General features: G+C 38.0%; 1 protein-coding gene across 50 annotated transcripts in view; it reads left to right on the forward strand.

Moving 5' to 3' along the window:
• The window catches only part of CLASP2 (cytoplasmic linker associated protein 2), a 168,459-nt gene that overhangs the window by 94,252 nt on the left and 53,338 nt on the right, over window positions 1–20,869 (forward strand). For 16 of the 50 annotated variants that reach the window (XM_066245408.1, XM_066245416.1, XM_066245410.1 and 13 more), the window contains 9 exons: window positions 126–293; window positions 3,006–3,061; window positions 4,796–4,969; window positions 9,939–9,962; window positions 12,009–12,026; window positions 14,420–14,521; window positions 14,675–14,701; window positions 17,832–17,858; window positions 20,275–20,445. In XM_066245408.1, coding sequence (XP_066101505.1) covers window positions 126–293; window positions 3,006–3,061; window positions 4,796–4,969; window positions 9,939–9,962; window positions 12,009–12,026; window positions 14,420–14,521; window positions 14,675–14,701; window positions 17,832–17,858; window positions 20,275–20,445 — 767 coding nt within the window. The remainder of the gene's footprint in view (window positions 1–125; window positions 294–3,005; window positions 3,062–4,795; window positions 4,970–9,938; window positions 9,963–12,008; window positions 12,027–14,419; window positions 14,522–14,674; window positions 14,702–17,831; window positions 17,859–20,274; window positions 20,446–20,869) is intronic. The other 34 variants (XM_066245418.1, XM_066245427.1, XM_066245433.1 and 31 more) reach the window with 6 other exon arrangements.

Below are 20,869 nucleotides of genomic sequence, written 5' to 3' on the forward strand. Positions count from 1 at the left end.
ATGTATTAAAAACCTACATGCTCATCTTCATTCTTGAATGGACACATTTTACTGTTAATGTCTAATAATGTAAAGGTATTACTTTGTGCCTTTTTTCTTTTTTCCATTTTTTATTTGTTTTTCAGGACGTATATGGGTCTTAGGAACCACTTTCCTGGTGAAGCTGAAACACTGTATAATTCCCTTGAGCCGTCTTACCAGAAGAGTCTTCAGACTTACCTAAAGAGCTCTGGCAGTGTGGCCTCCCTCCCACAGTCGGACAGGTCTTCCTCGAGCTCACAGGAAAGTCTCAAGTAAGGTCATAGGATGCTAAGTACTGATTTCCTCCCCTCCTCCCCAACTCCCCAGAGTTCCTGATTTGGACACTTGAATGTGGGCTTGCATTCTCGTAACGCCTTGAAAGAGGAGTGATGTGAAGCACTCGTTTTCTTTGGTCTACTGACTCAGGAGTTGGATTGCATGCGAGTGTAACTCCTCTTCGGGTAAAGAGTTTAGTAATTCAGATTTTGTTTCTATATGCTTGTGTGTCTGTGAAAAAGATTGGGAAGCACTGATTTATATACATTTTATAAATACCCACAAAATAATTTATATGGTTTCTAGGGCATTGTAATGGAAGAGTTGCATGGAAATTCACAGGCCATCTTCAGAACTGTTGGGCAGCACTGCATAGCTGGTAAAACACCGCTGCCCTCCTTGCTCATCCTTCCACAGCTTCAGGTTTCAGCGGTTATCTCCAGGGGCAGAATTAGTATCTGACTCACTTCTCTTTAACGCCATTCTCATCATTGTGTTGGCTGCCACGAACCTACTGCCTTGGCAGCCTTCACCCTATTTTCTGGCTCTCTAGCCTATGAGATTGCTACAGGCTCAGATATTTTCTGCACTCCCTAGTAGTAGCCACAGATATCTGCAGATCTTTCCAGGGAAGAACAGCTCACGGAGTATGAGCTTACCTCACCTTGACCCCACAAAAATCGCTGGTTGCCTCGGCATCTCCCTGATGCAGGAGTAGGATCAGGGTGAGGCAGATGGGGAACCTAGGGTATAAAATTCAAGAAAGCACCACAGGGTCTTGCCAGTACTGTACCAAAGTTGAGTGACTTACAGGTTTTCAGAATAAATGCAGGATCTGATTGCAAAAAATAATGTAGGAATAATTAATTACCTGTCTAAACTCTATTTAAGTTTGTGATCAGTCCTTCACTCCAATGAGCAGTGTTGCTTTTTTCCTTTTACTTGTATTTACTATGCTCAAACTTTAAAGTGCATATTAATCACCCGAAGATGTTCAAGTGCAGAGGTGGATTTGGTAGATACTGGATGTGCCCTGAGGTTTTGCATGTTTTACATTTTCTAGGTGATGTCATCAGTGTTGGAATCCATGAGTGTTCAAAAGACCAGAGTAACAGGCTTTATTGAAAGGAAGAAAGGAACCCTGCCGGGCACTTCTCCCGGGGAGAAGAGCACCGGTTACAGACTAGGGGCCAGTTACATAGTGTTTGAGAGAGCCTGAGGGGATACTGAGGCAAAAGTCCTGGTATGCCCGGAGTGCTCCTCCTTGGGGGGCTTGCCAGCTTCTTGGAATTCCTCTGTTTCAGGGGCGATAGTCCAGTAAGGGTGAGGTCTGACAGATAAGCGGAACATCAAGAGGGCAGTTTGGAATTCACGTATCTGTCAATCAGTCAGTACTTTTTATCCATGGATTATATATATATTGAGTAGCAAGGATCTAAACAAGATATTTTCTCTTAACCTTAGTATAACATCCTTAGACATAAAAACTTGAAATTTTGTGAATCTTAAAGTTGTCTACCTCAATCTAAGAAGTTTACAGTTTTAGGGGACAGCTATAAAAATAATATAATACTATGTTTAATAGCCAACTATCAAATTTATTATTTGATAATAATAACTTAAAGAATATTATTCAATAGCCTGACTTTAACCTGGGGTTTTTGCTTTTCTCTTCCCCTATCTTTAAAATTTATAGATGTACTTTTCAGATCTCCCTTACATGCTTAGATATATTCTTTTTTTTTTTTTTTTTTACAGAGAGAGGGATAGATAGGGACAGACAGACAGGAATGGAGAGATGAGAAGCATCAATCATTAGTTTTTCGTTGCGCATTGCAACACCTTAGTTGTTCATTGATTGCTTTCTCACATGTGCCTTGACCACGGGCCTTCAGCAGACCGAGTAACCCCTTGCTTGAGCCAGTGACCTTGGGTCCAAGCTGGTGAGCTTTTGCTCAAACCAGATGAGTCTGCGCTCAAGCTAGAGACTTCGGGGTCTCAAACCTGGGTCCTAGGCATCCCAGTCCGATGCTCTATCCACTGTGCCACCGCCTGGTCAGGCCTTAGATATATTCTTGACCTATGGGCTGTACGATTCCATTGCATAGATAACTAATCAAAAGAGTTAATAAGATTGGTGGTGAATTCTTTGAGATGATTGGGGCTGTTTTGCTTTCTAATTGTAGTGTCATCCTCAGCAGTACCTCTTCGCCGCCTTTCTCAGCTCACTAGCGCTGCTATAGGTAGTGTGATACCTACGTGGTGTCTGCATGGATTGCCAGTGGCCATAACCAGTACGACTTAGGTCAGGAAGATTTCAGTTACTCTGAATTCCCTGTGTGCTGATACTAACACTTCCCCTCTTCCTCCGAGTATAATCTCTCAGAATACAAGTGTTGGGAAGTTACTGAGTTGTCTCTGGTGAGCGCTGCAGCGTGTGCTGAGGACCAGAGTGAACAGCAGCAAACTGGCCCCTGTCTCCGTAGAGTTGACAGTCTATTCACTTTGGCTAGTTTCAGTTTTGCTTCACAGCTAATTTAGATTCCATTGATCCGTAATAACAACTGTTGAATCGTAATTTGTAAAACAGAAGTTAAAATAGAAGTACTTCTCAGTTCTTTGGGAAGTTCAGTGATATTTTGCCAATTGTTATCGGAGGAGTGATAAATTACATCTTTTTACTAAAAGTATTTCCTTTTACCTTGCAGTCGTCCCTTTTCTTCTAAATGGTCTACAGCAAACCCGTCAGCTGTGGCTGGAAGAGGTAAATTGCCTTTTTAAGTAAGAGCCATACATATTTTATTTAATAAATAAAGTAAAACCTGCTTTATAAATATAGTATAAATTACTGTATAAAATGATTTTCTCACTGTGGGTCACATTGAAACAGTTTAAAACCTGCTTTGAGTTGTTTAGCTTTTAAAAACAGTTTTGATATGCTTTTAAAGCTTTTAAATGGTTCTAAACATTTCTAACCTACAGTGAGAAAATAATTTTATATAATAACCTAATATCACACATATACACTGTACCTATATTTGTTTAATATACTTATACTACACATAATATGTACAATGTGGTATGTACTATTTACACATTCAGTATACATACACTATGTGTGTATTATATACATATGTACATATATAGTATAATCTGAAGCTTCACCAGGTACTGCTTACACTTAGTTGTGATGAATGTACTGTTATTTGTTCTATTTCATTTTTAAAAAATGCTTGTCATGACCCACTCAGTTGACTTCACAGACCATTAATGGTACACAGTTTGTAAAACTTTATGAAACTGAAAAACTAAAGAACAGAAATTTAATAACTAGTTTGCCTAAAGGTGGCAGAACCTGCATTATTTTATGGATAGCCCCACTCCTGGGTTAGTTCTCCTTGCATGTTTCTTTTTTTTACAGAGTCAGAGAGAGGGATAGATAGGGACAGACTGACAGGAACGGAGAGAGATGAGAAGCATCAATCATCAGTTTTTTGTTGAGACACCTTAGTTGTTCATTAATTGCTCTCTCATATGTGCCTTGACTGTGGGGCTACAGCAGACCGAGTAACCCCTTGCTCAAGCCAGTGACCTTGAGTCCAAGCTGGTGAGCTTTTGCTCAAACCACACGAGCCTGCGCTCAAGCTGGCGACCTTGGGGTCTCGAACCTGGGTCCTCCGCATCCCAGTTCAACGCTCCCTGCGCCACCGCCTAGTCAGGTTCCTTGCATGTTTCTGATCGTAAAAACCCGCACTGTTGCCATTGTATAGTGCTTCATTTTAATGGATCAGTCGTAAGGGTCATCTCTTTTTTTTTTTTTTCCTAAAGTGAGAAGCAGGGAGGCCGAGAGACAGACTTCGCATGCACCCAATCGGGATCCACCCCACATGTCCACCAGGGGGCAATGCTCTGCCCATCTGGGACCATTGCTTGGTTGTAACCAGAGCCATTCTAGCACCTGAGGTGGAGGCCATGGAGCTGTCCTCAGCACCCAGGCCAACTTTGCTCCAATGGAGCCTTGGCTGTGGGAGGGAAAGAGAGAGAGAGAGAGAGAGAGAAAGGAGAGGGGAAGGGTGGAGAAGCAGATGGTTGCTTCTCCTGTGTGCCCTGGCCAAGAATCAAACCTAAGACTTCCACATGCCAGGCCGACGCTCTACCACTGAGCTAACTGTCCAGGACCGTAAGTGTCATCTCTTTACCTACGAAACAGTCCTATGAATTTTACAAGGTATAGTTATTTTTTCCATTTTATGGGAGAGGAAAATGAGACAGAAAATATTGAGAAAATTATTCAAGAAGATTTAGTTGTGACAGGATTAAAACTGAGCATTCTGGATAAAATACTATGAAGTATTTTCTGGTGTCCATTTGGCCACTTGCTTACATTTTAACCATTTCTCATCATGTATTAGCTCATTTTAGTTTCAAACTTATGTAAGTTACATACTCTTTGCAGTGATTTAAATAATATAGGTTACGTTTGCTCTGTTTTCCATAGTGTCAGCAGGCAGCAGCAAAGCCAGCTCCCTTCCAGGAAGCCTGCAGCGTTCACGCAGTGACATTGATGTGAACGCTGCAGCCGGGGCCAAGGCACATCATGCCGCTGGGCAGGCCATGCGAAGTGGGCGGCTAGGTGCAGGTGCCCTGAATCCCGGTTCCTATGCATCACTCGGTAAGACAGCCAAGTGTGGGAAACTGTAGTGTCCTCTCCCTGGTCTCGGTGACGGCAGAATTGTGGCCACAGCGTGATTATTTTTATTTTATTCTTGCCAGTTATGGATAGTTCGTATGCTTTAGTATGATTCTGTACTTGGGGTGTATTCTGAGGTGTGCAAGCTGCCGCATTTTGACTTTTCTCTCTTATCTTCCTGATCATCTTGATCAAAGGAACGATTCCTGATTCTGTGACTTGCCTGTAGAACTGTCGTAGCTCCACACTACTGCCACATCCAACCACTGGTCACAAAGGAAGTTTGGGAGGCTTTGTGTCCACCTTCTCTGTTCTTAATTATAATTCAACCTTAAACTTATGTTTCCTAAAGCTAGTCAGAGTTTATTTTTTAAGTCCGTCAACTTTAAAGTTGGAGGTTGGTTACCCACATTGCTTGTCCCTATTTTGTGCTTCATTTTTCTTCTCCTGGGTAGTACTGCTGGGACATGGGCAGACGGATCATCGGAGCGCAGGAGAAAGTGGAGAGATTTTAGTGTGAAGGTAGTCCTCTGTACTTGATGAAGATGACACAGTTACATTAAATAAGGAAAGGGTAAATGATTCAGAAAATGATACTTAGACATATGGCTTACAATTTACTACAAAATTAAATTAGAACCATGTTTTACACCCTATAAAATTTATTTCAGATGACTATAATGTTAAACAAAGTCATAAAGCAACTTAATGAAAGCATGGTAGTTGAGTATTCATCTAATCTCAGGAGGGAGAAGGGGTCATAGCACTGCTAACTCCAGATATGTAGGGTTTCCACACCACCCAAGACTCCTACACCAGACGGGTCTCCTGTAATTCAGTTTAATTCTGACACGAGCTGTAGTTAGCACAGACTTCACAGGTTAAGGGCTCAGTCCCAAAGACTGTCCCCACTTACACTTCAGACATGAATTGCAAGTCTAAGTTGTCACCTGTGCTTTTGTCAACTGGCTCTAAATAAGAGGTTCCCATAACCCCCTCAGTTAATTTGTTAGAGCAGCTTATAGACTTAGGAAAACAGTCTACTTACTAGATTACTGGTTTAGTACAAAGTACATCGAAGGATGTGAGTGAACAGCCAGGTGAAGAGATGTATGAGGTGAAGTCCAGAAGTGTCCCAAGTGCAGGAGCTTCTGTCTCTGTCCAGTTGGAATGTACCACCGGCCTGGCATGTGGATGTTTTCACCAGCCCCGAAGTTCTCTGAACCTGTACTTGTAAGGTTTTCATGGAGGTTCTTCACATAGGCATAATCAGTCATGGGTTCAGTCTCCAGCCCCTCCGTCCTGGAGAGTGGGACTGAACATTCTAAGTTTCTAATCATGGCTTCACATCTTTCTAGTGACCAGCCCCCTCCTGAGCTGTTCAGGAGCCCATCAGGAATCACCTCATAGAACTAAAGACCAAATATAGAACAAAGGATACTCCTAGTGTTCCTATCACTTAAGAAATTACAGGGGTCTTAGGAGCTCTCTGCTAGGAACCGGGGGCAGAGACAATTCATATGTGGGGGTGTATGTATGCATATGTGTGTACATACATACACACACAAATTTACATGATAACTGAGACAGGTGGGTAGCATATACTTTGTGGATACACTGTACAGAAGGATGATTGACATCCCAGGCAGGGCAGAGCAGAACAGTGCGAGATTCATCACACTATTCAAAATAGTGCACAATTTAAAACTTATAAATTGTTTCTTTCTGGAGTTTTTCATTTACTGTTTTCAGACTGCTATTGCCTACAGTTAACTGAAAACTTAGAAAGCAAAACTGCAGATAAGGGGGTCTACTGCACATAAAAATAAAGTACTACTAATGCATGCTTACAAGATGGGTGGACCTTAAAAACATAAGAAGTCAGATACACACAGCCATATATTGTAAGATTCTACTTGTATGGAGTGCCTAAACTAGGAGAATCCACAGGAACAGTAACCTAATTGTGGCCAGGGGCTGTGAGTCAGGGGACTAGCAGGTGACTCCTGATGGGTACATGACAACAGTGTTCTGGAATTAGATAGTAATGAGTGTTGTACAATCTTAAAAATGAAATATATTTAATATCTTTTTAAAATTTATTGTGTTAATATGAATTCAGTGTCCCACTCAATATAACTCCCTCACCCCCACCCCCTTGTTCCCCATTTCACCCTAATATTTATTATTTTTAATTCCACAAAAAATACTGTATTTGAAATGTTTTAATGTGAAGGAGAAAGCCAATTTGCAACCATATTTTTTTCATAAGAAAGCCTATAATCCATGAAATTGATTTAATTTTTCTTCTTGGTTCTTTGAGATTTGAATGGCATGTTTGCTTCATTACAGAAGGGAAAGGTTTCCCTCTGTCTCCTTCTCACCTGGCCCAGGTTCACAGTCTGGACAAGGAGCTAGTTTCCTGTGGCTCTTTCCAGGACGTAGATGATGGATTTTCTCATTCTCTCTCTCTTTCTATTTCTTTCTCTTTAAATCTTTTTTCCTTTCCTTTTTCTTTTTTTCTCCATCCCTCCCCCCTTCCCTTCTTAGCTTTTTTATATACAAGTGACTGGTGGATACTCTCTGTTTTCTTCTACTTTGAGCCATGCTTATCATGGCTGAACATTTATGGACCAGAGCGAGTTATCCATTGTTTTTCAGGGAACCCTTCAACGAACACTTAGTTTTGCCTGGCACCCTGCTAAATACCCGAGATCCAGAGATGTGTGCTTCTGTACTCAGAGTCTCTCAGTCTTGTTGAGTTTATGCATTTAAGTTTTAAGTCCTTGTGAGACATCAAACTGGAGTTCAGGAGGCATGCTGGTATAGTGAGATAAACATGCACACCACACGCATAAATACTTATACATTGGTGACACTGAGATATAGTGGTATAGAATTTACAACAGGGATCTGCTTGAGATTAGATTTGGAATTCATTAGAGAATTGTTTTTACTGTAATCTTTCAATATTTAACCAGTACATTCCTTAAAGCAGTTGCCACTGGATTTTTTTTTTTTCTCGCTGAAATACCAAACCCTTTGAGAACAGGAATATCATGAGTGATTTGAAGTTTACCTTTAAAACTTCATCCTAAAGAGGAAGCTCGGTGTCATGGGAGACAGGAATTTGTGTTAAGGAAACCTTGGTATATGTATGCGTATTTTGAATATTTGTTCTCAACAACTGGGTTTGTGGAATTGCTTAAATGGAAAAGGAAAATAAATGGTTTCATTAGAGTCATGTGGACAGAAGTAAAATTTCAGTTAGTTTTGAGAGATACTGGAAGAAGAACCTGTATAAATTTTTGCTGTTCTTGATGGTCAAGGAAAGAGCTGAAAGAACATCGTAGGGATTTTCTGTAGTTAAAGGTAAATGAAATTTCTGTTCTTTAAGATTGGAGGAGTTTACTGTATTTGTATGCTGAGGTAGTAGAGTCTGTAGAGAAACAAAGTAAAAAATGCATGGATGAGAGGAAATAATTTATGACCAAAATTTTATGAAAGGCATGAGGAAGGTGAGTATAGAGCGTGGCTGGAGAGTTCGCTGTGGATGCGGAAGGGTCACCATTTTCCTGAGATGGAAGGGAAGGAAATGAAGGTGGTAGTTTCAGATATATTAGGGATGTGGGCATTAAGAAGAGTGTCATGGGGGTGGGGGGTGTTGTGAGTTCCCTCCTGAAAAGTCAGAGTCAGGATCATGTGTTGATAAAAAGCTGGGTGTCTGAGAAGTAGCTTGAGGTTTGGAATAGCCCTTGAGGGGCACAAGAGGTGGGGCATTCTTCTGGACTTCCTACTGTCAGCCACACGTTTGGGTACTTGGTAGGATGCACAGGACTCAAAGGCAGCTGTATCTGTGGCTGAGGTTAATGTTAATGAAAGGACACATAGCAAGATCAACAAGGAAAAAGACTCATCACGTAGCCTGGGGGAGTGAGTGTGGGCACAGCCGGTGGAAGTCCTCCCTCCCAGAGGTGAAGATGAGGGCTACACAGAACGTGCTCCTTTCTGCAGCAGGGACAGGCAGGGGCACATGCACAGTGTTTCTGCCCAGGGAAGCTCACTTAGGACTCGGAGTCTGGGGTCAGTGGGAAAGGGGTTACTTTATGCGAGCACTTTGCCATCCAACCAGCCTCAGTTACCAAAGTGGTCACAGTAAATTACGTTGCAAAAACAGTCTGCACAAGTTCATATGGCCAAGTTCGGCATCCCTGCCACTACCTCTCAGCTCCCACGCAAAATAACCTTATCATTGACATGGGGTCCAGAACCGAGTTCCCACAAGCTAGCCAAGGGCCAGTCTTATAGGTAGGTCCTGAAGATCAGCGCAACCCCGGTGTTAATATTTTCTTGCACAGGCATTAAAAGTGAAACCTGATAATCATTCCAGGTTTTGGTAATGCCAGTCTGCATGATTTCATGGTTTTCTGATTCTTCTGTTGGGCACTTCAACTAGTGGAGTAGAAAAATCAAGTAGATTTATCCAGATGTAAGGTTTTCTAGGGACTGATAGTTCTAAGAAAGGATGGGGTGGGGAAGCAGCGATGCACTAGACAGGATAATGACGAGAGAGCTGAAGGGAATTTGGGGGTATCCTGTAGGCTACAGAGGAAAAGAAGTGAGGCAAGGTGTGAGTCTGATTAGGAGGAATCAGTAGACCAAAGCAGGGGCTTGGCTGATGATGGCAGGGTCCAAGGTTAGGCCACGGGCTTTGCTAACTTCTCTCTCCGCGCTAGTGCGAATCAGACACTGCTGGGTTTGTTTTGTTGTTATTCTCTGTGTCTTACATAGGAACTCATCTTGTTCACTAGGTTTCTGTTGAAAACAAGCTTCTATATATGTCTTTTCTATGAATTCTGTCTTCTTATAAGTAATGTTTTCTGGATTTTATAAAATCATTTTTTTAATATACTAAGTTTTCTTCTGTTCTTTACTTGCTTTTTCAACAAAGAGGATACTTCTGACAAGATGGATGGTAAGAACTTCCTAATTCTATTACTAACTATTTTTACTGCTCTTGGATTCTATTTACTATCTTTGTTTATTTTCTTCTTAATTTCTGAAAAAAGATTATTTATTTAGTGTGAAAATGGCTGCATAATACTTTGATTTTATTTTAGGTTAGGCATATCCATTTTTGGCTTTCCCAGTCTACTCAAATACTAGGTTACTGTTTGTTGTCAATTAAGTCAGTCGTCTTAAGTTTTTTGACCTGAGCTCTTAGAAATAATCTTGATTTCTTAAGTCTTCCTCTGAAATATCAGACTCAGAAGGATAAAGAGGAATCTATAAGTCATTTGATTCATATCTTTAGTTTACTAATTATGATACAGAGACAATTGACATGTTTTTCAGATTCGTATGGTTATTTATGAACATGAAATGCAAGTTACAGATACTGTCTTTTTACGAGTGACTTTTAAACTAACATTTAATCAAAACTTACTTTAAGCTTGGTCTTTTCAATTTCATTATTCAAATGATTGCAGTTTATCTGTAGTTGCTTGGTTCAATATGGTATTTCTTTATCTGTGTATTATTTTTTATCTGATACTAGACAGCATATTGTCTACACTTTCCCTTCACTTCATTAGGTAACTTAATGATATCTAGAGATTTGAGCTTTATAAAAGAACTTGCAAGAACATACTGAATCTGTAAGTCATAGTATGAGATCTAGGAAAAATGAACTATGAGTGTTTCTGTCAATTTTTTTCATAAACTCTGAAATTAATATATCTCCCATTCTGATTAAATGGATCATTTAATCATGGTTTGGGTACATGAGTGTTACCTATGGTAGTCTCTGTGCTTCAATTCATAAATTAAAAATATTACTGAATAAAATGAAAGCTCACCAGAGCTTTCAATATGACTTCTAACACTGAGATTCTAGATCCTTTAAACACAAATTATTCTCTTTTCACATTAAAATATTTTCTTGTTTGGGTCAAAAACAACCTATTTGAAGAACCACCTTTGTTATGTGATGCTTGGTTCTATATTTTAAAAAAGCATCTATAGCGAGGTAGTCAACCTTTTTATACCTACCGCCCACTTTTGTATCTCTGTTAGTAGTAAAATTTTCTAACCGCTCACCAGTTCCACAGTAATGGTGATTTAAAAAGTAGGGAAGTAACTTTACTTTATAAAATTTATAAAGCAGAGTTACAGTGAGTTAAAGCATTTAATAATAATTACTTACCAAGTACTTTATGTCGGATTTTTGCTGTTTAGCAGAATAAATCTTTATAAAACAACTTACCACAGTTAAATCTATCTTTTTATTTATACTTTGGTTGCTCCACTACCACCCACCATGAAAGCTGGAATGCCCACTAGTGGGCGGTAGGCACCACGTTGACTACCACGGACCTATAGTATATACACACGGAGAGACATATCTGTTACTGCCTTTTAGTAGTGGTGAGTTATAGCATTTGTACGTGGTCATTTTTGCTCATTTTCATTGACATCTTAGGAAGCACACATAAATGTTAAGTGTAGCGGCGGATGGATTGTAGGTTTTTAGAATACTTTGATAACAATACTGCACTGGTTAATGAGGGCTAAATCGTATATTTGAGTCCCATGTTTGTCAGTAAGCTTTTCTAGTTATTTTATGGGCTAACTTTGAAAATGCACAGAAAGTATTCTTACTCTGGAAAGATCTATAAAAATTTTCATTTCAAAGAGAAGTAATGACAGAGTTGCATCTTTCTTGAATGATATTTCTAATTTTCTTTACTTCAGATTTTGAGTATGAAATATAGCAGTAAAAAAGTTTATGTTTTGGGATTTTTTCATTTTCTTTTCTCTAGTTTTAACCATTTTTATAATGTGAGTCATTAGGTTACCCCAATTTTTTTTTCTCATAATGAACCTTAATTTAAAGCTATCAAATTAGGACGTTTTGTTTTTATCCTTTCATTTTAGTTTTGGGTGGGAGTCACTAATTAGGTCTTAACATTAGCATTGGCAGAATTTGTTGAAATGTTATTGTTTTATTTCTCTTATTTAGGAACAGCATCTGAAGATGGTAAGACTTACACATTTTGCTAGTAACTCAGATACCTCTACATTAATATTTTTATTAATAGGAATTAATTATTAAAGACTAAAATAGGCTAATTTATTTGCAAATCTATATAATTTGCCAGCTGTGATAGCTTCTACATTTTATGTTTGGTTGTGTTAGTTATGTATGTGAATTTTTTTAAAATTCTTCATGTGGATCATCTCATGCTGGAAACATATAATTGCTTAACATGTTTAATAACATCTAGTATAAAGTTAGCACAGTTTCATTTGTTTCCATAGTGGAGTTCATGCTTTTCTTTTGTTCTTATGTTTTTTTAATGTGTGCCAATTTGTTTATACTTTGGGGAAGCATGTGCCATTGCTTTATTGGAGTTTAAATGTATCAGCTTTTAAATGTATCTTTGTTTTTTACTTAATTACTGAGGAATTGCATATATGATTTGAATTCAAGTGTGTACAAACACTTGCTAGATATAGTATTTTATTTTACTGAACCAGTTTACTGAAAAAGTTATTATTTATTGCTTTTGAATTTATATAGAGAGAAAAATATAATTTTTATATTTATCTTGCCTGAAGGCTGTCTTCTAAAATCTCTGATTGGATATATATTTTACTTTTTCCTAAGTCTGACATGGATGTGACTCTGTATCACTTTTGTATCACTTTCTTGTGATACAAAACCATAGTTTAACTTTAAGTTGGAATTCTCTATAAAAAATGTTTCTGGCACTGTGTCATTATAATTTAGAATGGTAGTATCGAAATACCCTAATTTCTTTGTTATATTGGATAAATTGTCCATTTCAAAGATAATAATTTTATCTTTCTGTTTTATTTCTTAGTCAGGAGAACATTGTGTCCTACTCTAAACAGACTCTAAAGGGTAAAGCCTGAGCTGTGGGCTTCATATGGGGCCTTGAGGAAGCTGGTAGAGAGCAGGGCTCCACCAGCTGTTCTTCTGGGTTCGCTTTTGTTTTACCCTAGTTCTCACTCTTATCTTCATTTTGTAGTTTCTTAATTTAAAAAAGATTTCTTAATTTTTCTGACTAATATAGCCACATCGGACTAGGCAATTTATTGTAATTGCCTGACAAATTATACCTTTTCATAAAAAAGATTCTAAGCTCTTCTTTATGATTGATATTGGTTCTGTTTGTTGTTTTTTGTTTTTTTGTATTTTTCTTAAGTTGGAAACGGGGAGGCAGTCAGACAGACTCCCGCATGCGCCTGACCGGGATCCACCCGGCATGCCCACCAGGGGGCGATGCTCTGCCCATCTGGGGCGTTACTTTGTTGCGACCAGAGCCATTCTAGCGCCTGAGGCAGAGGCCACAGAGCCATCCTCAGCGCCTAAGCCAACTTTGCTCCAGTGGAGCCTTGGCTGTGGGAAGAGAAGAGAGAGACAGAAAGGAAGGATATGGGAAGGGGTGGAGAAGCAGATGGGTGCTTCTCCTGTGTGCCCTGGTCGGGAATTGAACCCGGGACTCCTGCACGCCAGGCCGATGCTCTACCACTGAGCCAACCAGCCAGGGCCTTGGTTCTGTTTTGATAGTGGTTGAGACTGTTGCTTAAGATCACAAAAGTACCTGCTAGTGATATATTTTTTTGTTTTGTTTTGTTTTTGCTAATGACAGTTAAAGACTTTGGTAAATATTACCTTCTTTAGTTCAAAAACTCTAGAAATAGATGTTTGTGGCTTGGTTTTGTGGAGGAGGATGAGTCAGTGGTAGAGGAGAATGGAGGGCATTTGGGAGGTAGAGAAGGAAATGTATTGAGATAAGTGCCAGCCCTTGTGAGATAGTTGTCCTCAAGTCATTTTATAAATGACATCAGTTGGTTGGGGAAGGAGAATGGTAAACATGTCCATAATCAGATGTTTAGCATGGAATGAAAAGATTAAACATTTTATCTAGTAAAATATTCTTGCAAATCCCTTTAGAAGAAGTATATTTTCAGTCAAATGGATTGTTTGGGTTGTTGTTCCTAAGATTAGGTTTATATTTAAAACTATTTGCTGGAATAAAGTTCATGGACACTGAAATTTTAAATTGGAATTGCCAATTTAGAAACAAATGGAATGTCTATGGTAATTATTTTAATTATAACTACTGGCCTAATGAAACCAAAAATGGAAATATTTTAGTTTTACTTGACTCTTTTTTGACGGAAAGTTAGCTTATAGTGCAACACATATAAAAGCAATATGTATTTTTAAACATTTCCAGAGAAATGTAACCTGGAAGCCTGTAAGTGATGGCTATATTATTACAGAATTCAACAATATTTGAAAAGCACTCCCAGTTAGAAAATTATAGTGAGCTTTTTTCCCCTCATTATTAAATATTATTATAGAAAACATTTTTATTTACGTAAAAATTTTATTCCTAGGTCGGGTAAGAGCAAAGCTTTCAGCACCACTTTCTGGCATGGGAAATGCCAAGACGGATTCTAGAGGAAGAAGTCGAACAAAAATGGTGTCTCAGTCACAGCGTACGTATTGCCTGTCAGTTCTCCTGTGTTTGTAGTACGTTAGGATGAGTGTGTTGCTTATATATTACTGTATTAGGAGATTGTCCGGTGGATAAAGACAAAGCTGATTTCAAAAAGACAAGCCACATACTGAGTTCTTGTTCTGTACTTTAGGTTCATCATCACCTGACAAAAATGAAGGTATTTTTTTTTTCAATGTTTTGGGTCAGTTGTTGTGCATGATTTGGAATTTTTTTGAGTGGGTGTTGTCTTGTCTTTGGTGTGTTATTAGGGCTGCATCATTTATACCTGCCACTTAGAAAGAAAAACTTCATCTGCTATAAAAACTTTTGCATGGAGATATTTTAAACAGCACAGATCTCTTAGCAGTAAGGTTTTGACAGTCTACTCAGAAACTTGCAAATGTGGAAAATTGTGCTTTCAGGGGTAAAATAATTGCCATACATTAATGTCTAATCTGTTTGCATCTAGCAAATGCCATTCAAGGACAGATAAATGATATCTTCATCCTCCCAAAAATATTAGACTATAGTTAGCATTTTTGGCAGCTATATACTGATTCATAGTGAGGAAACAAATTAAAACGACCATTTCTTTTATATTCCTTGTTAAATATACAATTTACATTTTTGCTATTTCTTTGGAATCTGAATATCTCTATAAGTTCAATTATTAAAAACCACAAATTTGAGGCCTCGATAAAATCAGTGATCCATTTCTGAATGTTCCAGAATATGCACTTAGGATGTTATACACTTAAAGGGGTTTGTTCCCACTTCTTTATCAAAAGATTTTCATTAGCACTTATCTCTGAAAATAGAAATTTTTTTTCCAGGGAGGTCATTAACTATCTTCTATTGTTGTTTAGGTGTTTATAAGGGTAAAGAAGACCTGTTTGTCTCTCTTTAAACCTGATTTCTGAATCTTGGAATCAAAGAAAGGACAGCTGGGCTTGGAGGAGACCAGGGTGGTGATTTTACAAGTCCCATCTAGGAGATTTTCCTCTTTTCTTTCCAAAACCAAAAAATCTAGGCAGAGTAACAATGGGAATACTCACCAGTGTCACCTCAATAAATTCAGTAATAAGGGAGAGAAAAAACAACAATTGAAGTACCCAAGAAGAGTCCTAAAAATAAACAGAAATTTCTGCTCAGTAAAATTACAAATTTTACAAATAGAAAAAATGACAAATGCCCTCTGTGTAAGAACTCGTCTCCCAATCAAATTAGGAATAGGTTATATAACATTCTTCCCTGATCTTGTATATTTTTAGAATAATATTTTTAAAGTAACTTAATCTTTAGCAGCGTAGCATAGCAGTTGAGAGCCTTGCTACTCCAAATGTCTGCCCAGACCATCATTATTACTGATAAACTAGTTAGAACTAGTTAGAAATGCACAATCTCCTTATGCCACAAAGCTACTAAATTCGGCCTATATAAGATTGCAAAGTGATTTGTATTACAAAAATAGTTTGAGAAGTATTTATTTATTTACTTGTTTATTTGGTTTTAGGTGAGAGGAGGGGAGACACTGAGGCAGACTCTTGCATGTGCCCTGACTGGGATCCACCTAGCAACCCCATTTTGGATTAATGCTCAAGTACTGAGCTATTTTTAATGCCTGAGGCTGATGTGCTCCTGCTGAGCATTTTTCACTGCCTGGGGCCACACTCAAACCAATCAAGCTGCTGGCTGTGGGAGGGGAAGAGGGAGAGAAGGCAAGGTGGAGTGCAGAAGCAGATGATCGCTTCTCCTATGTGCCCTGACCTGGAATCGAACTGGGACATTTATATGCCAGGCCATCACTCTATCCACTGAGCAAACCAGCCAGGGCTGAGAAGTATTGATTAAAATCCCAGACTCTAGAGCCATAAGCCATACTGCTCAGATTTGAATCATGGCTCTTCCAGATTTTTTAAAAGTTGTATTTGTGTGTCCTCACCTATAAAATAAAGAGGATAATCTCAAAGGATTATTGTGGTGACAAGGCTTTAAGACAGGGCCTGGGTCCAGAGTAATCGCTATATATTTTCGTTTATAAAATTGTCCTGTTTGTTATTTGTAATCTAACGTGAATTGAATTTTATTCAGTTCATAACTGTTCTTTACTTCTATACCATGTTATTCTGTGACCTTTAGGGAACAAAAAAATAAATAATGGTGAAGTTAGGAAATTTAAAGCATAAAGACTGAATTCATGGCACAGATTCAAAGTGCTTTGTGTATGGTTTGATATATTACTTAAAGGACCTCTCTCTTAGGGGTTTTATAACTACTGGTCACTTCAGTAGAATATAGCATAATTTTTTAACTTCAAAACCCAATCTACAATACTTCAAAACCTTTTCCTAAAGAGTGAGAATGTAATGTTAGGCTTTTAGACCTATGTACGATTTTAAGAATAGAGGACATTTTCACTATACTTAGGTTTTAAATCATATTGGAGAGGTTTTTGTTTGCTTGCTTATTTACTTGAATGACTACATGTTCCATTCCAAATTCTCTTGAAAAAAGATATTGTGACCTGATAGACGTTGATGCAAGTTTCTTTATAGTATATATACAGAATTATTGCTGTGATATCCATCTTTACTTTGTTGTAAAATATTTCATTAGGGTTTGCATGGTCTTCCCATATTTTTATGTTACCATTTAGAAAAAAAACTCTTGGATCAAAGCAGGTGTGTTCTGATGGTTAACCAAAATAAAAGCAGACCAAGTGGAGAGACTTCCAGATTTATATTTATGTCAGTATCGTGTCCTTTTGCTGTTGTTGGTAGTGACTGGTGTGTACAAATGATTGTACATCCTGTCAGAAACTTTGTCTCCCCACCCCAACCCACCCTCTGCCATTTGGGGTTTTTTTTTCTGTGTCTTAAGAAAGATAAAATGTGTGGCTTTTTCATGTAATTTTTCTTCAGCTATAAGATGTTATATAGTTCTTCCTTAACCTATAGTTTAAAATTAAATGTTTAAATAATAAAAACTGAAACATTTAATTACTTAGAGTTTAGGCCATCAGAAGGAAAGCTGAAGAATTTACATTTATTTTTGCAGCTTCATTTCATCTGCTTTGTACATGAGTGTCTGATTTCAGTTTACCAGCTGTAAAAGCAATAAATGTACTGCTGTTGTTACAGACATCTATGGTTTGGGGACTTTTTATTTTTCTTTCGGCTTTACGGCTTTTTATTTGCTAAGAACTGACTAAAGCTTTCTTATTTCCATCTGCCATCCATTTTAAATCTGCTCCTCCCCTCTACATGGATTATAACCCTTCCCCTAATTCTGCCTTTACACTTGTTCAGGATCACAATCTGCTAATACCATTGGTGGTAAGAATCTATAGACTCTATGTGTGTATCTATTGTTTAATCACCTACTTTCATTATCAAGAATGGGTTCTATTCAGCAGAAATTCATAACATAATAGTCCATCATTTTGTAGCCATATTGCCAATTAGGAGTTTTCCTTGACCTTTTATTACCGAAGCCCTGGGTTTTGTTATTTGAGTTGATCCCACAGGTACACACACTCAGAAGCAGAGGAGCTTTGGATAATGCCTTGAAAATATCTCATGAAAATATAAAATGGTAGTTTGAAAACTTTAGGCAGCATAAAAGAAACTAGGCATCCATTTTTAAGTTTTACAAATTAGTGTTTTCTAGGTAACACCATGCTGGTTTTCATCAACTCTATGGTTTTCTTAGAAGAAATAATTAGCCTTGGTAGTTCTTACTGAGGAAAAAGCCTTGATATTTTTTTCTAAGTATAAATAATTTCAAAGGAGTCATAGGCACTGCTGTTATCAAACTGTTCGTAATGAGCTTGTATTAGTTTGATAAATTCAATAAATCTAGAATAGGTGGAGTGGCTACTGTTCTACTATGCTGCATGTTTCCTGTCTGCTGAATAGACCCACACTTCAAGGAATTCTGTAGTCTCCTCCCAGTACCTCCACCCCCTAAATTTACATTAGTTTTAACTGAATACCATAATGTACATTCTCAGTTCATTATTTACATTTTTTATATCGTTGCGATTGTTCCCATAAACTATCCCATCAGCTTATCTTGCATTGTGAGTTTGTGGCATGTTGGGTGTTTGGATATTTTAGTGTGTATGTTTAGTTTAGACACTGCATGGAGAAATAGGTGCCTTGTGAGTATCTTTAAGGTATAATTTAAAGAAATGTCATTTAAAGATTCTTCACTTTCTGAAACATCATGAAACAATTCATATGAGCCATCATTTTAAAGTGGACTTGAATAATTTTCCTATAATAGTTTAGAATTTCTGCTACTCAAATATTAAGTTGTTAATTTTATTAGAAACACTGCTTTGTTTTATAGTATTGCTATACCCAGTGGAAGTTAAGTTTCATTTTGTGTGCTGGTCAAATTTAGGAATTAAGCATGAATTTAAATTTGATCCACTAAGACCATGCAAAGAAAACTATAGCAAGAGTACAAATCAGTGGCCATGGACCACATCCCGTCTGCCTCCGGTTTATGTATTATTTGGTCTACACAACATGATAAAAATCAGGAAATTTTAAAGCTTTCATTAAAAAAAAAGTCCCCAAACCTAGCCAGTATTATCTCAATATAGAGCTGGCTGGAACTAAAAAGTCACCACTCCCTGCCTTGTACTCATACACTGTCCTCATTGACATCCCTACTTTTCTCAGTTAGCGTGAGTCTTTAATCTTTGTTCTGTGGAAAGTAAGTGCTATTGGGTCATATTATTCCGGGTGAGCAGGGATTGCCCTAGTGGTTGGGAGAAGTAATGCCAACAAAGGGGGAAAGTTGCTTTCATGAAGAATCACTTGAGTGCACGTGTAACTTTTCTGTAATACCACATACCATTCAGAATCTAGAGCTAGGTTGTATCTTGCAGTTATCTAGTCCGTTTCCCCATTCAATGCAGACATAAAATGTTTTGGCCAGGAGCTTATCCACTGAAAAATTAACCCATGCCATTCTAGTTTTAAACCATGTTTCAGGTATTTTTTTAACCCTTGCCCTAATCTCGGAGAATTTGGCCAGCTACTGCTCTATCTTCCCGACCACAAATTCTCTTCTTTTGAGACTGAATATCATTAGGTTGGAAAGGGTCTGACTTCTTTAGATTTGCCTGTTAGTCCTCTTTTACCCTCAGTACTTCTTTATCTACTTTCCAGACTGTGGCCCCACAAAGATCCCTTTGCTATTTGAAGGCAAATAGTGAAAAGCAAGTTTCTTTTTCAGCTGGCCAATTTTGTAAACATTTTAATTTTGTAGAAGTTAAAAAAATAACTTTGTCACACCCATTTAGAGGCATTCTTAGCAGGCAAACTTAACATCAATCAAATTTTTATTTTTTTTAAACAAAAATAATAGCGATAATAGAATTATCAATCTTTTCCCTTTTAAATATATGGCTTTAGCCATATGCAATATATTGTCAGAAAGTTATTTCTTTGGAAATCTTTTATACTATTTGGCTTTTGAAAATTACATAATGTTGTCCTTATTAAACATACATAGTATCTTGTAAACCCCCCCCTAAAAAATGAAAATATTTTACATGATTTATCATAGTATACCTTTTTACCCAGGTTATGATTATATTTCAGTCTTTTTCCATTCCATTTCCTTGACCTTGCTATGCCAGCAGTTTTCTTAGATGTAGTTTTTAAATTTTTATCCTTTCAATAAGTTCCCTTGGAATTCACATCCTTAACCTTCGCGCGTGTGTTTGCTGTTCAGCTGGCAGCCGGTCCGGGTCTCCAGGAAGAGTTCTGACCACCACGGCCCTCTCCACTGTGAGCTCTGGTGTGCAGAGGGTGCTGGTCAACTCCGCCTCCGCGCAGAAGAGGAGCAAGATCCCGCGGAGCCAGGGCTGCAGCCGCGAGGCCAGTCCCTCCAGGCTCTCCGTGGGTAAGGCTTTCTACAGAGGCTGGGACCTTTTCTTCTTCGGTTTCCAGCTTTGGTAGCATTGGAGACTTTGATTAGGCACTTATAATTCAGAAGAAAACAATGTGAAATTCAAGCAAAATTGAAATGTAGTTTATAAATTGAATTAGATAGCTTAATTTAAAAGTATAATTCATTTATATTTTAAATCTTTTATTTGCAGCCTTCTTGTTTTAGTAAATTATTATTTTACCCTTCCAATCTGACATAAACTAAACGACTGTATTCAAGAAATTTAACCATATACCTGGTAATGTTTCATTTCTGGGAAGAGTAATTTCTTCCCAGCCTTAGAAACACTTACGTTACTGATCAATTTTTAAGACAGAAAAATAAAACCAAAATATCAAAAACGCAAATTCTGTCTTCTGTTGTCTCCCTTTTCCAA

This window comes from Saccopteryx bilineata, chromosome 10, assembly GCF_036850765.1.
Source record: "Saccopteryx bilineata isolate mSacBil1 chromosome 10, mSacBil1_pri_phased_curated, whole genome shotgun sequence".
NCBI classification, from domain to species: Eukaryota; Metazoa; Chordata; class Mammalia; order Chiroptera; family Emballonuridae; genus Saccopteryx; species Saccopteryx bilineata.